The 17,219-nt window shown below is 45.0% G+C and overlaps 1 protein-coding gene across 1 annotated transcript in view; it reads right to left on the reverse strand.

The window, feature by feature from the left end:
- The window catches only part of Fras1 (Fraser extracellular matrix complex subunit 1), a 402,136-nt gene that overhangs the window by 49,062 nt on the left and 335,855 nt on the right, over window positions 1-17,219 (reverse strand). Inside the window, exons 48-54 of the mRNA XM_052198714.1 lie at window positions 11,825-11,949; window positions 11,446-11,586; window positions 9,748-9,975; window positions 6,482-6,595; window positions 4,255-4,405; window positions 2,656-2,815; window positions 1,188-1,356 (exon numbers count right to left, since the gene is read on the reverse strand). Of these exons, the coding sequence (XP_052054674.1) occupies window positions 1,188-1,356; window positions 2,656-2,815; window positions 4,255-4,405; window positions 6,482-6,595; window positions 9,748-9,975; window positions 11,446-11,586; window positions 11,825-11,949 (1,088 nt within the window). The remainder of the gene's footprint in view (window positions 1-1,187; window positions 1,357-2,655; window positions 2,816-4,254; window positions 4,406-6,481; window positions 6,596-9,747; window positions 9,976-11,445; window positions 11,587-11,824; window positions 11,950-17,219) is intronic.

Raw genomic sequence — 17,219 nt, forward strand, 5'->3', positions numbered from 1 at the left:
AGAGGTATTTGGCCAAACTGGAAAGACAAGTAGTGGACCTGGCCTGTTGTTTGTGTAAACCTAAGTAGTTAAATATATGTAAGAACTACCCAGAAGCCTCTAAGGAACCCAGATTTGAAAGACACATAATTTAAATCAGGCACCATTATTAGTGCATACCTAATCAACTGATCAAATTGAGCTTTTGCTAATCTCCTTATTTCAGAATGCCCCTAAGAAAGCAAAGCGCTCATTAGATCTCTGCTTAAGATCTGGAACGCACTGACAGCCCTTTGTCTTTTCTTGGAAAATGTGACAACCCTTTTCTGAAGACTCTTTATCTTCTCTGGCCTTTCCTATACCCCTCTTGGACATAAAAGGCTTTCACTTAGTCTAGTTGACTCCTGAACTCTGAAAGGACAAAGCCCACTGGGCTTTGAAGGAGATTTAACTTCTAAAAATGAAATTGACTTGAAAAAAGATGAAATAAATACCCATTAAATGCAAGCAAGAAAAGGTGTTAATTATCCGCCCCTACCCCTAATTTACACTAAGTGTGCACTCTGCTTTTGACTTGTACCCCCAATTCCCTCACTTCCTCCCCATTATCCCCTTTCTTTCTCATTACCACCCTGGAGGTAAGTAGTTGACTTAGAAATTTCCCTGTAGCTCAGGCTTAAGACACTTCACACTCAGCATGCCCAAGACAAAAATCCCAGCACTAAACTTCAACAAACTGGTTCCCCCTGCCCATCCTCTCATAGCAAGAGGTGGCATCATCCATGTCTACCTCTGGCTGTCTCCAATCACTGCCCTGTCAATTTTACTATATGAATCCGCCCCTCTTGTCACCTCTTACCTATTCTATCCCAAGACCTTCCCAACTTCTTATGTACTCTCTTCCCCACCTCCAAGCAGAGAGAAGGGAGAGGAAGGGCGAGGAGGGGAGGACACCAAGAACTGAGGACATGATACCTTACTGAGGTCTTGTCATGAAGCAAAATGTAAACACCTAGAAGCCATATAAGAATTTACAGCCTGGCAGACACTTCCATGCTGGTTAGCAAGACTAAAGAACAGATAACTATGGGAAGGGAATGTAGGGCAATTTCATGGAGGGGAGGCTGATGTGCAGGGTCACACCTAAGGAGAGAGCATCACCACAGCCTGCAGCGATGCTGAGGAACAAGTGGTCCTTCCATACCTACCTGGCCAGCATACTCCATGTAGTCCTGCTGTCCAGGATGAGAGCTGACCCTGGAGCTGGAGCTGGCCGTGCCTTGTTCCGTGCGACACAGGACGATGGCGTACTGGTTCAAGTTCCCAGTCCTCTGCACCGTAACACTGACAGACCCCGCCTTCTCACTGACGTTATAGCTAGAGGCACACAAAAGTCAGGCTCTGGAAATCTGTCTTAGGGCTATGAAGAGATCACTTGCTCAGTACTTATCTCTGCTGTTTGGTCACAGAAGCGTTCCAGAGGACAAGCAGTTTAGTGTCTTCAAATGTTTACATAAATTGATGGAACACACTTACCACTGAGTCACAGCCCCCATGAACAAGGATACTGGGGTTAACTGTGGAAGAGACTATGTAGGAGTCACTACATAGACTCCAGAACATTACATAGGAGCTTTGAACTTCATAATTCAGAACATGGAGTCGTGACAGACAACCTCTCCAAAGAATGCAGAATTATCAGAAGAGGCCAGGAAGATCTTATTGTGAGGAGTGTTGTTAGTGACTTAGCTTCGGTAGGAAGCCACTGAACCAGGTCTGTAAGATGTGTACAAATGATCCAGGGTGGATTCTGAGCCTGAGTCTGGGAAACAAAGATTTGTTGACAGAATTTTATGATGCATGAGTTCAGACAGGGGCCTCAGCCTAAAAGGTGGGATTTGTTCAGGATGTGTCAAGAGGCTACTTCCTCCGATCTTAATGTATAATGAGTAGGTTTGGAAAAGCCACAGAAAGACAATCATGAGCTGGGCTTGAATGCAGCCAATGAGGGCAGCCAATCAGTCTGCTGTGTGTCTCATTGCTTTCAGTGTTTTAGGCAAAACACCTTTGAGTGAACCCCATTGCCAGTCACTGTGCCATTCAGTCCATTACGTATTAGAGGTTGGCCAACAGAAAGGGATCCCTATTACTCAAATTATTGTATTTTTGGAGGTGATATAATCAAGAGATAATTCAAAGCAAATCTCAAAACATGTATTTTATGGGGTGATTCTAATTATTATGAGTATGGCTAAGAATGGTACGCTGTATTTAGGGGGTCCTGAAAGCAAGTGCCCCCACACTAGAACTGTCAAGAAACTGATGTTTTAGAAAAGTACATCTCTGAAATGCTGATTTAAAACGTGTTTATTCTAGAATAATAACCCAAGTTATCATTTAACTCAGAGAAATCTGGACCATGCCTGTCCATCACCTTTACCAAATGGTAACCCCTGGTTCTCTGGAACTCTCCAGTAGGAAAATATCTTAAAGAGCGCACACTATGATGCAGAGTTTGACATAAATCAAAGCAGCCTTGGGAAAACACCACCACCATCACTACTGTTATCTTCAGTGACAATGGCTGACTGGATCTGCCTTCTAAAGTGTTTCACCCTAATTTCCTCTACTTGCTTAATCTATTTGTCAACATATAGTATACAATAAAAACGGTACCTGGTGTGTTTGAAGCTGATGAGAGACCACTGGATATGGAAGACATTGCCACTGACCACATTGGGTTTACTGTCCTTCACCAGGAACTGAAAACTATCCATCACTTTCTGGATCTTCTCTTCATACAACACATAACGAATCAACCCCAAGTTCACATGCTCTGTGAGAAAAATAGAGTCCCAGGATCCACTGTGAACAAGTGTGACGGTGTAAGATACTCTCATATTCCCCAGACTAACAGAGCGAGTCTAGTCTTCTAATGGGTTATAGGAACTCATTTTCAAAAGAATAAAATGTATAGTAGTCTTAAAACAAATGATTCTTACTAGTTATAAAGAAATATCTTGCAATTGTTTATTTTATATACCAATCTTGATATACAGAATTTCCCTTTATGTTCTTGTAAAAAGAGACTCTCAGGGTCTAGACAGAAAGGACCCCGAGTGTGTGTCAGTGGAGTGCTGAAAGGCAAATTTGAATGCTGACAGAGATAAGTTTTTCACCTCATCTTCTATGTAGACAGGTTCAAAGCAGCCTAAATTGCTTCTAAAGAAGGTGGGGGTGGGGGCTGCGCTGGAGACATGACTCAGCAGTTAAGAGAACTGGCTGCTCTTCCAGAGGTCCTGAGTTCAAGTACCAGCAACTGCATGATGGCTCGCAACCATCTATAATATAATCTGATGCCCTCTCCTGGTATGCAGGTGTACATGCAGATAGACTGCTCATAAACATAAAGTCAATCAATCAATCAATCAATCAATCAATATTGACCCCCCTAGACGTATGTGCTCTATACCCTCTTTGGAGGGTATGTGCTGATAAGAAAAGCTTGGACTGACAGCAACAACCCATATAGATGAGACACAGCTCTCCATGACTAAGAATGGGGTGGGAAGGGATGCAGAGAATCCCTGAGGGACCAGTGGGGCTTCACTACCCAATCACGCCCACCCCCAAAGATAGGAGTGACAAGCTTGCATGAAACTACAAACTACCTGCTCTGTGTTATTCAAAAAGGAAAACATTTCTTTCGAGCAGCTTACATACACAAGACCTTTAACTCCTTGGCTAGAGATTTTTTTTTTTAAATGTTGTCACCCTTAGAGAATAAAACAGTAAATTTCCTAAGATCAAAAATCTTTCAGTCTGGCAGCCATTTTGTTGTTTGCCTTAAGAAAACCAAGCGGAGCTGGAGAGATGGCTGAACAGTGAAAATACCAGCTGCTCTTCCAGAGGACCCAGACTCAATTCCCAGCAACTACACAACAGCACTTGTTGTCTGTAACTCCAGGATCCAACACCCTTACAATTACCAATGCATATTAAACAAACAAACAAACAAATATATTTAGAAAACTCAAGCAGTCCCACATATCCTTTCCAAAAAAATCTAGATTAACCCAAGGGCAAGAGGTACAGTGAAGATGGATTTCTCTGGTTTAGAGTGACTGGAAGAAATTCAGAAAGAGTAAAATGCGCAAGTTGAGTAGCTAGACACTAGATGATCCATTTATAAAAAAGTAGCAGGAAGTGACCATGTCAAAAATACGGAGAGCAGCATTTGAACATGTCTCCCCTTTCTAGGCTCCTAAAACACACCCTGGGTGAAGGTGGCTGCCGCTCTGCCCGGCTGCAGTTTGTTCTCCAGGTAGCCATGCATGGGGCCTGTGGTGACCTCATAGATAAGCTGTGAGTCCTCGGTGTCTGGATCCATGGTCAGCAGTTCCTTCTTGGTGATCAGGTTGGTTGCCTAGAATAGAAACCCATTAAATTTAATTCCTGAGGTGGGAATTAAGCTGGAGCAAGACCCTCTGACTCAGATTTAATTCAGTTCCACAATGATTTACAGAGAGTATTTGCTGCACAGAAAGGTCTGTTAGGATGGGAGAGACCTGAAAACAGAAACCACACCAGCCTCTGCCCTAGACGTTTTCACAAAGAAAAGCTCCCGTATGAGGTCAATGGGGCAACACTTTATGTGGAAATAAGCAGGGGATTTCAGTTCAGCTTTGAAAGAGGATTGGAACCTGGGAGGAATGATATAATATAGAGAAAACAGCTAAGCCTTATACCTTAGGAGAGCCTCTGAAAATCCTGAAGGTAGTTAAGATATGCTGTACTCACTCAGTCAATGCAGAGTGAGGTGAGAAACTCAAAGAAAGAAAGAGTGGTGAGCCGTACTCTATATCCATGGGCTTAACCAGAGAAGGGCAGAGTGCTAGCCTTTGGATTTCATAAAGTAGAACTCATTGGTGACTTTACCATGCACTTATTTATTGAGACAGGGTCTCATTGTGTAATGTAGGCTGGCCTCTAACTGGAATCCTACATCAGTCTCTAGAGTGCTTGGTACTCTATATAGTGATGTACTGTTATATCTGGCCATTGGAAACATTAATAACTGTTTTTGGGATAGAGAAAGGATGGGAAATAGACCTAAGAGAAAAATCACACTACATAAAAATTTACACTGGGGTGAGTGTGTGTGTCTGTGTGTGTGCACACACATGCGCGCGTGTATATGTGCACACCAGAGATTCATGTCTAGTGTCTTCTTTGGTTCCCTGGGTATGTGTATTCATGCAGAGGCCAGAGATCCATATCTATCTAGTGTCTTTGTTAGCTGCTTCCCATTTTGTTTCATGGCACAGAATCTCTTGCTGAACCTGAACCAGCCATGTTAGGTTGGCTTTCCAGTAAGTTCCAGGGATTGACTCATCTCTGTGCTTTCTGCACTGAGGTGACCTATGCACGTTCCAGTGTGCTGAACCTTTTACAAGGGAGCGGGGGCTCTGAACTTACAACTTCATGCTTGTGAAAGATGCTTACACCTTTCATGCTTCCACCTTCAAGAAATGTAAGATTTATTACATTACTCAGTTTTATTAACCGAGACATTTATTCAACTCAATCGTATTTATTTTGAGAAGCCCAACAGTTGGACGGCTGGACCCATAACTATCTAATCAGCCCCACAAGGGTGACAAGCCGCAGCATCCAGAGAATATAACTGATCAATGTTCTGACACGGGAGGAGGAAGTGTACATGTGTTGATGCTGATGCAGGTTTAGGGCTGATTTACTATCACTTCAAAATGATGAGATGCACCTTAAATTGTTCCATTGGAAACTAGGAGATGGGGAAGAAATCTCTGAAGTAGAAGTCCTCTGAGCAAGATTACCCACAAGGATATCTGCTCCTTTCTTTCCAGGGCAAGCATTTAATGTTCCTTAAAGTCCATTCTCCTCTTCTGGACATTAACAACTTTACCAGAGCACCTGCTTGCCCAGCTTGAGATACTATTTCCCAGCTTCCTGTGAAACCTCATCTGACCGATTGCTTGCCAACAGAATATAAGTGGATATAACACATTCCATTTCTGTATCTCTTGTTGAAAATGAAGTCTCTTACCCTGGACTTTTTAGGTGGGATACTGACTCATTTCGGAAGAAATCTGTCTGTGTATTCAACAACAGGCTCTCAGCAATGGGCGACACCACCACAGAAGAGCCTGCAGCGGTAAGGCGAGGGGTCCAGTGCCAGCCTAACACTTCCACATCGCATGTGGTACAAAAATAAGCAATGGTTCTCTTATTTGACCTGCTGTATTTGGAGGATCTTTTTGTAGGGTTGTAGGGTTATATTAATGTAACCAGCTAACTCATGCTAATAATTTAATAACATGGAGAATCCTAAGCAAACCTTTGGGTTCACCTGCCTTGGGAAAGCCAGCTCGCGAGAGGGGTGGACGAACTGCTATTCTGTTTCCAAGTGGCTCCATGCTGAGGACTGAGCAGAGGATATAGCAGGTGGGATAGGACATACCTTGCCGTCCATATACTCCAGCCACTGGAGCCCCAGGTTGGTGACAATTCTAGGGGTGCCATCATCCACAGGGAGGATGTCCACATGGAACTGCTGAGGGGCAGCTGTCATGATCTGCAGGAGGAGTGGGGGAGAGAGAGGAACACTTGTCCTTGCTGCTGGAGTTTCCCAGACACCATACCTAGACGTTGCAAATCCCAAACTCTGTGACATGTCAGAGACAAAGCACAGCTACCTTTCTCCTCATAGCACAACTGGCATTAGATCTCAGGGAGAGTGGTCACTGACAGGGTGAGTCCAACAGGTACACAGAAACAAAAAGCAAGGGCGTCTTTGCTCAACCTCATTTGCTGTTGATGTTGGCTTTTACGTGTGTGTGTGTGTGTGTGTGTGTGCATTTGTGTATATGTGTGAATGCCTTTGAGTGCCTACATATGCGTGCATATGTATGAGTTCATACATGTGTGTGTGTGCCTGTGTTGATATGGGGTCATGCAACATTATTGAGGTTGGCCTTGAATCTCTGAGCTCAAGTAATCCCTCTGTCTCAATGCCCTATTAGCTGAGACTACCAATATGTCCCATTGTTTTTGGGTACACTTATGCCTTCTTTAGTGGATGTCACAATGGTTAGATTTATAACAATAACTATTGTTTTCTCTCATTTTAAATTATGTGTCAAGGAAGTAGAAAGGGGACCATGGGCGGAGAGAAATAGGTCTAAAGGGAGGGGCATCAAGAGGGGATGCTGGAATAGATATCAGTCACAAGAAAGCAGAAAGTGGCACTTTTGGGGAAGAAGAAACCTCCAAGAGAGGAAGCCAGGCAGGGAGTGTGAACAAGAAGAAAGTGGGAAGACACATATGAAAATGCTTGAAACCGATTACCCTGTACACTAATTTTAAAAATTAACTACAAAATAATAAAAAAAAAAACAACCTTGCCTAAGATGAAACAATACACAGATCCTTTTTCTCAGTATCTTGTGTTTAAGTTTTTATGAGAGGCTGGCAAACAGCACCATTAAAATGTTAATGCTGAAGGCTCCAGGTGGGGCCGGCTCAGACAGAGAGGGAAGCTTCTAAGAACAGGGGGTTTTTCTTTCCTTTTCTTTCCCTGGTTTTGTTCTTGTTTGTTTTAAGGACAGTGCTCTCCCTGTGGGTAAGAGGCAGAAGAAATCAAGAATAAAAGCAGTTATGGGGATGAATGGTGAAAGGGAATTTACATTTTAATTCTATCCACAGAGAGAGAGAGACCTGTCTACAGACAGTATCCAGGCATCCTGGAGGCTCTCCCAAAATCCACCTTCTGCACAATTTCCATTTCTTAAAACGACATGGTTCATCAGAGGGCTTGGTGTGACCATTAGGTTTTTTAAAAGGCAGCCATTGCTGACATATTTTGATTTATGTTTCTCCTTTGAAAGTCAAGCTAATCAGAAGCAGCTATAGTGAGAAAGGACAGAGTGACAGCCTGCCTGGCGATGCCACCAAACAGATAGAGCAGATGCTCACAAGGCAAAGGAATTCCAACAGCTACCACAGATGTAATGACCAGACCAGCATGACCTTCTATGTCTCTGAAGGACACAGGATGATAACCTTTACAGGAGTGCAATCGTCTAGCACTGGTGTAGGACAGAAACTCGTCAGGAGTACAAAAGACGCTTTCTCTGTCCTGGACGAACAGCAGGCTATGAGCACACCGCTCTCCAACACTGCTTCTGTGGAGCCAGACACAGATGTGTAGGGTGTTGGGGTGTCCCCAGCCCACCCCCCACCAGAGATGCAGTTAGTCCACAGGGAGTTTATGGAACGGTGAGTTCTGTTAATGAACAAAGTACTGAGCAAATGGCATAAGGAGCTTAGACACAAGTGTGTGTGTGTGTGTGTGGTGTGGTGTGTGGTATGTGTGTATGTGGTGTGTGTGTGGTGTGGTGTGTGGTATGTGTGTATGTGGTGTGTGTGTGGTGTGGTGTGTGGTATGTGTGTATGTGTATATGTGGTGTATGTGGTGTATGTGGTGTGTCTGTGTGTGTGCATGTGTGTGGTGTGTATGTGTGTGTGTGGTGTGGTGTGTGGTATGTATATGGGGTGTGTGTGTGTATGTATGTGTGTGTGATGTTTGTGGTGTGTGTATGTGTATATGTGGTGTATGTGGTGTGTGTGGTGTGTCCGTGTGTGTGCATGTGTGGTGTGTGTGTGTGTGTGTGCATGCACGCATATGTAGAGCCAGAATTCAACCTCAGGTGTGGTTCCTCAGTAGCTATCCTGAGGATTGCTAATCAGAATAGGCTGGCCCCAGAGATGAGCCTGTCTCTGTCTCCCCAGTGCTGGGATTGCAAGCACACACCACCATGTTAAGCTTTACACATAGGTTCTGGAGACTGAATGCACAGTCTCATAACCACATAGCAAATGCTGTCAAACTGAATCATCTCCCCAGCAGCTCTTCCCTCAATCTTGGAGGGAGAAAACCTGGGAAGTTGCTCAACCTCAGCAGCAAGGCATCTTACAGAACACACAGTCTGATCCTAAAGTGGCAAAGATGAAGATAAATGTAGAGATTTTCCGATGTTTCTGTGGGTCTGCCATGGGGCAGAGGGCCTCATGTACTGAGGAGAAGAGGTACTACCTCCATTTTATAGATAGGGAAGCTGAGGCTTTCAAAGGAACATGACCTACAAAGGCACTAAGCCAAGTGGTAAAACCAGCACTAAAACTGGTAAAAATCCAGAGCGAAAGACTCTTAGTGACTCTGGTTGGAATGAGGAGTCTTAGAACACACACGCGCGTGCGTGCGCGTGCGCACAGACACACAGACACACAGACACACAGACACACAGACACACACACACACACACACACACACACACACACACGGGGGTGTGGGGGAGGGAGGAAGGGAAGGAAAGGGGGAGGGAGAGGGAGAAAGAGAGAGAGAAGATGTAGAGCCACTCAATATAGGAATATCAGATGGGAGAAAAACTCAAAAAATAAAGAGTAACATTGATGATCATCACCTGCCTTACTGGGGCTCACCAACAGTCACTGTATCAAGATTGCTCCCTTTGGTGTTTATATAAGGCACTAGAAGCTGCAATTATTGTGCCATTGTCTTGAAAAACCAAGACCTAAGAGAAATTACTTGTCCAGGGCCAGCGTACTTAATTTTAACAGAGTAAGGACTCGGTACTATGCTCCGTGCCACAGTCCCCATGCGGCCTCTGTGGTGATTTGCTAGGCCTCCTCACCACCGGCCCTCACCTCTTCTCCTCCTTCCTCAATGATAAAGAAGGGGTTGGCGCCATCAGAAACAGTGAAGGTAAATCGGTCTTTGAGGGAGTTGCTGCCGTCATGGCTATAGCTGACGCGGTTCTGGTAGATGTCTTCCATAGTGAAGGAGGAGGTGGGGTGGAAATGCTGCCCCCTGGCAGTTCTCTCGATGGTGCCATGACGGGGAGGCTGCACAATGGTGAAGGTGATGGCCTCAGCCTGCCAGGAGGAGAAAAGCAGGAGTCAAGCTGGCAGAGGGCACAAGGCCGGAAGCCAGTCAAGGGGAACATGACCACAGCCTGTGCTTTCTTGATGGATGCCAACAGAGCCTGTGAGAGAAAACACCTTCTTTCTCTACTAATCTGGGCTCACATCTTAGAGCCTTTGGCAGAACGCTGAGCATTTGCCTTTGCTCTCCCATGCCTCATGGTTCAGCTGGATTCGAGGAAAATGGGAAGGTTGGGACTGCCTATTCCTTCCCTCTCACTGTCCTTCCCTCCCTCCCCCCTCCTTCCCCCCTCTCTCCCTCTCCCTCCCCCTTCCCTCCCCCTCCCTCCCCCTTCCCTCCTCCTCCTTTCCCCTTCCATCCCCCTCCCTCCCCCTTCCCTCCTCCTCCTTTCCCCTTCCCTCCCGCTTCCCTCTCTCCCTTCCTCCCTCCCCCTTCCCTCCTCCTCCTTTCCCCTTCCATCCCCCTCCCTCCCCCTTCCCTCCTCCTCCTTTCCCCTTCCCTCCCGCTTCCCTCTCTCCCTTCCTCCCTCCCTCCTTCCCTCCCTTCCTCCCTCCCTCCTTCCTTCCCGCCTTCCCTCCCTTCCTCCCTCCCTCCCTCCCTCTCTCCCTCCCTCTCCCTTTCTTCTCTGTCTCTTATGTCAGTCAATCAAGGGTCTAAGGTTGTAAACTCCTGGCATATTTTCTGTCTTCTTCATAGCTATGCATTTAGCATCTAGAGAAGAGTCTGCAGCCCAGTAGGCAATGGACATCTGATGAGAGCACGGGTAAGTGAAGGGGGCAGGGACACAAGGAGGAGGCACAGAGACCTAATAGGCAAGTTCAGCAGTGAGTTCTGTGCATGTCCAGTCAAGGCCACAGGCTCAATGCTTGACCCAGGCAACCTCTGGAGAGGAGAGCTCAGTCTCAGTAAGCCATGTTGTTCTGGACAAAACCTCATCTTGGAGTCTGCTCAAACTGTCATGACCAATCACCATGAAAAAAAAAAAAAACTGTGGGTACAAGTGGTTAAAAATTGAAGAGAGGCACAGAGGGACAGAAAGTGCCCATCCGGTTAGAGACAATAAATGCTTTGGGTAAAGTGCCACCTATCTTATTAGGGACAATAATAAAATCCAGTACATAAAGAGGGCTGTCACATGCAAGCTGAGGTGAGCATGCATTGACTGAGGAGTTCAGGATGAACTGAAAAGCAATTTGAACTCCAATTTGATTTTTCCCAGAAGGCCAAGGTCTCTTCCATGTTTCCATCTTTTTTTGTGTGTGGAGGGAATAGAGGTATGGGGGGTGGGGAGTGGGGGTGGGGGCTGGGGAGGGTAGGGGGTGGGGGATGGGGGTGGAGGTGGGGGGGATGGGCTTGTGATCCCCTCAGCAATAGGCACAACTCTCAGGGTACATCACCAAAAACAGTAGCTGCCACCAGTTCTGCTGCTTCTCAGCCTGAGAGTTCAGGGGAGCACTTACCTCTGTGTCTACATCCACTGCCTTCAGCTCAAACTCTGTGATGGTCTTCCTTACACCCTCTTGCACACGCATGCCCCGGGTCTGCACGAGGGGCAGTGAAGCATCCACAGGGTGTATAGTGATGTGGAAGGTCTCTGTCACCTAGAACAGTCATGGGTAGGTGGGGCACCTGTCTCTGGTACCCCAGGTTTTGACATGCCTTACTCCCAAGGAACCCTGACATGAATCTGCTTGGGCTCAAGCCCATAGCTGTCAGGGGCTGCTCCTGTGTTGTGGCTAAGAGCAGAAGATCATGATGATCTCTTATCTCCAGTGTGTCTGCCCCACCCCCTCAAAGAAGAAATCAAAGACCCCAAGGATGGGTCATTGGGCCTCTTACCTCATGCAAGCCATCAGATATCACGAAGCTAAAGGTGTCTGATTGTTTTCCGGTCCCACTAGAATGGACATATTGAACATTGCGGGAAGTCAGGTCAGCTTGAGTGAAGGAACTAATCTGGATGCCTAATGGAAGGAGAAACAGAAGGGATGTCAAAGCACTAGCCACCCCTCCAGGCCAGGGAGCTGTCAGTCTTCAGTGTAGGGTCTTCTGTAGCTCACACATAGGGTTGATGCTCTGTCCTTAAGGACCCTGTGTAATTTGTAGACTGTTTTACTGTCTGAGTGTGTTCTTTGGTAGTATATGCTAACTTGATTATCAAGGATTTGGTTTGCCATGGCAACAGCAGGTGTTCAATAATTGTTCTTCTTTCTTGTACGCAGCTAAAATCTCTGCAAGGTATCTAGAGTCTTACTGTCAAAACTCCCATTCCCCTGTTACTTCACAATCCTTTTTCAAATGCTGCCCTAATTTTTAATGTTGTGTGATGAGTTGCCTTTTGACCACTGTGGTTATGAGGTCTGACTATTCACATTGTGCCGTGGGATTGGTGAATCACCTCAGCCTCCGTAATTTTACTTAGTATCTTTCAAGGTCACTTGCTTTCAACTTTCAGGTCGTGATCCTGGCTTCTCATATGTTATTTTAGCCAGGCAGGTAGTAATAAGATTTACTGCATGACTTCGAGGTTTGAACAATCATCCTATATCAAACTGAAAATGGCTTGAGAAACAGTATTCTTTAAGAACATGACATATAAAAAGTAACTCAAAAATATAAAAATTTAGGCAATTTAAAATAATTATGTTTTTCTTCAAATACACATTACCGCTGCCGTTAAATGCCTCAAATTTAGCAAAAACAGTCCAGAATCCTTGTTTGTATCTTGGGATTCGGGGATTTATACTCATATCAATTGAGACTAAGGCATACTGTGCTGAAATAGTTTTTGGGAGGTAGAGACCAGAAGATCAGTAGTCCAAGGTCATTCTTTGTATCATAGTGAGTTTCAGGCCAGCCTTGACTACATGCGGAAAATAAAGTTGAAATAAAGGTGGGAATAAAGCTCAGTGGTAGACTATTTACCCAGCACGCATAAGGCTCTATGCTTGAGTCCCGATACCACAAGATTAATAAAAACAAGAGACTAATATAGTGTCCCGGCTTCTGATTCCGGGCAGTGAGACACTGATCTAGTTAATTTCATCTTTTATTCTCACCTTGACATCCCTTTGCTGCTTCCTAAGAATTATTATGTTTCACTCTTAATCTTGGTAAAACCAGTATTATTTTACAAAAGATTGCATTTTGACTGATATCTGTTTAAGTGTGATATCAGTATCATGGGGCTTTGTCTTAGAGAGAGAGAGAGAGAGAGAGAGAGAGAGAGAGAGAGAGAGAGAATCAACCCACGCTGCTTTCATTTGCGTCTTTATCATTTGAAATTTATCACCGAGATGTAAGAGCCTTCTGACTACTGGGGCATTAATTTTCTGATGAGGCATTTTATATTTCTGCACTTGCTACATCAGTTCTTGACAGGGAAGAAATGCAGCTCCTGGCTTTGCAGCTTTGTCTTATGGGCTGGACAGAAGTCCACACCATTCTTTTAGAATTTAATAACTTCAAGGGTTGAAGCGATGGCTCAGTAGCTTAGCACGCTTGCCGTACAAGTATGAGGGCCCATCACTCATGTGAGAGGCAGGCATGGTGATATATTTATTCTTAGGGTAGAGGGGCATGGAGACAGAAGGATCACAGAGGCTCACTGACCAGTTAGCCTAACTGAACCAAAGAGCTCAAGACTCAGTAAGAGACCTGGCCTCAAAAAAAAAAAAAGGGTAGAACATGATCAGGGAAGACACTTGACCTCTGACTTCTTCACACACATCCAAGAAAGAGTACCCGCATGTGTACGCATGCACAGGAACAAGTATACAACCTTCACAGACATAAAGACAGACAAAATTTAATAACTTCTTACAAGCTACACTGAGAAGTTTAAATCTCTTTTTTCCTGTTGTGCATCCGTTTTCATACTCCATGGGAAAATACCCATTTAGACTCTCCTGGGCATCTGGTCACCCGACTCCCTGACCCCTTGATGCATTTCAGCCTGATGATGGCTGATTAAGATTGTGGCTAATTCAGCCAGTAGCTAGTAAGGTGCATCATCTCAAAATAAGGTGGAAAGTGATTGAAGACGATACTTTATGTCAACCTCTGCCTTCTTTTCACATTGCACACACACACACACACACACACACACACACAAGCATGTTACCCCCCTTACAAAATATTCATTCTTATTCCATCCAATGATATCCTCATTCGCTTATGCATGCCCCCACTGATAGGTGTTTGGGTTACTTCCAGTCTCGGTTATTACAAATAAGCACACTGTGATTTGTGTTCTTGACTATGTATGGATGTAAGTCTTCATTCTGTTCAGATAAATCTGCAGCAGTGGAATCCATGCTACTTGTATATTTAGAAAGCCAGCACAGATGTGCCTCTCCAAAGCAACAGAGCCTCCTCCTATTCTCACGGAGTAAGGGAGCTTGGTCTTAGGCTGACTTCCTCAGTTTAACCTAAGAACATTAAGTATCTCCTTTGGGCAGGAAACTACTGCTGGCTTGCTTAGTGATGTAGCATTTTACATGGCAACAGCCACGAGAGATCAGGATGGAGCATTGTACCGCCATTTAAACTTCACTGTGATGTGGTAATAGAATTACTTATGTAGTTAAGAAGCTAAGTCATCAGTGCAAGGAAGGTCACATGGCTAGAAGAGAGCGAGGCTGGGGCTGGAACCCAAGAGAGCTCAGTTCTTAAGCCGAGGCCTCCCGGTTCTTACTGTAAGGGTCACCCAGACATCTTGGATTCCACTCATACGTTCATAAAAATTTCAGGATAAAAGTAGTATGTGCCTACTAAAGAATATATTAAAAAACACAGAAAAGTGGGATCAGATGTGCTATTCATGTTAACCACTGAAATATGACTGTGATAATACATTTTAATTGTTCTTCAAATGTACTTGACAGACCACAGCTTCATTCTTTTCTGAACTGTTGGACTTGGCCTGGGCTTACTTGCCAGAGAAGAAAGAAGCATGCGTAGAATGTGAACTTCAAAAAGATGCAGATTTGTGTGTGTGTGTGTGTGTGTGTGTACATACACACCTTTGTTTCTCCCTAATATGAATCTAAAATAGTACCTGATAGACCACAGCCACTCAAACAGTGTCTGGTGAACACAATTCCTTCAGACACTATCACTTACCCCTAGCAGACACTGCTGAGTAGATTCTTGGCCTCTTATGTCTTTTCTTTTTAGAAGTTTAGCCTTTTTTTAATTGGATGTTGGAAGAGGCCAGTTACTCACTTGTCAGCAAGGTTTGTCTGAAAGCACAGTCCCCTACTGGCTGTCACAGCAGGTAGCTGTTGCTTGAAATACTTGAAGGCTTTTAATCCCATTGAAGGTGTTTTCAGTCACCAACCTGCTGCTTAAACTATGTATCTGGCAGTATGACAAGAGACCCATATTAACCCTGTCATTTTTTCCAATTCCCCGGAAGGCCCACACATTAGAGAAAGCCTGGTCCAGGTCAGGCAAGTAGGCGGAGGAAAGTATCTTTGGAAAAATTGCCTTCTTAAAGGGATGTTGGGTGATGAAGCCAATGATTCAGCACTTCAGTAAAATAGGGGGGTTCCTGTCATGCCCTGTCCACAGCCACTGTGCTGGGGGCTGGGGGCTGGGGACTGGGAACCTCCACAGCATCTCAGTGTGGGCTCAACTGCGATTCCCCCTTTTTTTTTTTTTTTTTTTTTTTTTGGTTTTTTGGATTTTGGTTTTTTTGAGACAGGGTTTCTCTGTATAGCCCTGGCTGTCCTGGAACTCACTCTGTATACCAGGCTGGCCTTGAACTCAGAAATCCGCCTTTCTCTGCCTCCCAGAGTGCTGGGATTACAGGCGTGCGCCACCACCGCCCAGCTATTCCCCTCATTTTAAATTGCATGTAGAAATCTCAATTCTCAGTACTGCAAAATGGTTCCTTCTCTGGAAACTGGGTCCAGGCAGGTATGGTTAGATGGCAAGAGGTTCTTGAGGTGGATGGGCTCTGAGTGTGGCTAGTGTGAGGGGAAAGAGCTGTCAGACCATACGCAGATTCAAAACCAGCATGTAGATATGACAAGGAGAGGGGCTTGGATAGATGTTCCCCTCATAACAGCCCAAGCTTGACAACACCTGCACCCTGAACTTTTGGCTTCCAAAACTGGGAGAAAAGAAGCCTTTGCTGTTTACACTATCCAGTCTGTGACACCACTAACCCTGGCACACTGATGTCTGTTTTCTTGGAAAGCCCAAGCTAGGAATTGGTGCATCCTGGAATGAAGAGCCCAGCGTTGGTAAAGCACCACTTCTGAGGAGTCCCTCTCAAAGGACCTCACTTTCTCACTGGGAACTCTCCATCCTCTGGGCTCAAGCTGGCTTCTGCCATGTTCCTGTTACAACTCCTGAAACACATCTGGGCATATGTGTCCCCACTTTCAAAATATATATTTATTTTTGTTAATCTATTATTCAATGAATATTGGGAAGGGAGTTTTCTTCATATAAGTGTGTATATACAAAACACAACACAGACAGACAGACAGACAGACACACACACACACACACACACACACACACACACATACACACGTATGCATGCACACGCACTCACACACACCACACAAAAGCCAGTAATCAGAACCTCAAAATGACATACTATAGTTTGAATGTTGTCTTGGTTAGGATCTTTATCTCTTTATCTGCTTTAAGGAAAAGCAACATGGTGAGGAAAGGTTTGATTTTTTTACCTTGTAGATCACAGTACATCATCAAGATGAGCCTGGAGGTGGGGACTTAGCAGAGACCATAGAGGTGCATGGCTCAGTGGCTTGATCCTCATTGCTTCCTCAATTGGTTTTCTTATATCATCCAGGACTCCAGTACCTGAGGTGGCACCATCCCCCAAAGGCCTGGGCCTTCCCATATCTATCAAGAATATGGCCCACAGGCTTGTCTGCATGCCCATCTAGTAGGGAATTCTCATAACCAAGACTCTCTCTTCTCAAATGACTCCAGCTTGTGTCAAGTAGATGGGACTAACCGGGACAAGTATGATTCCCCAAAGGCTCACATATTGGAAGCTCAATCCTCCAAGAAGTGGTATTGGAAAGTGGGGAACCTTTAAGAGGTGAAGCCTGCTGTGAGGAGATTAGATTACTGGAGGTGCGATGCGTGATAGAGATTCTTGCTGGCGGAATAAGTCAGCTTCTGAGAGCATGTTGTTACAAAAAAAGAACTCGGCTGGCCCCTCCTTGCACTCTGGGTTCCTGTCTCACTG

This window comes from Apodemus sylvaticus, chromosome 11 (assembly GCF_947179515.1).
Source record: "Apodemus sylvaticus chromosome 11, mApoSyl1.1, whole genome shotgun sequence".
Classification (NCBI taxonomy): Eukaryota; Metazoa; Chordata; class Mammalia; order Rodentia; family Muridae; genus Apodemus; species Apodemus sylvaticus.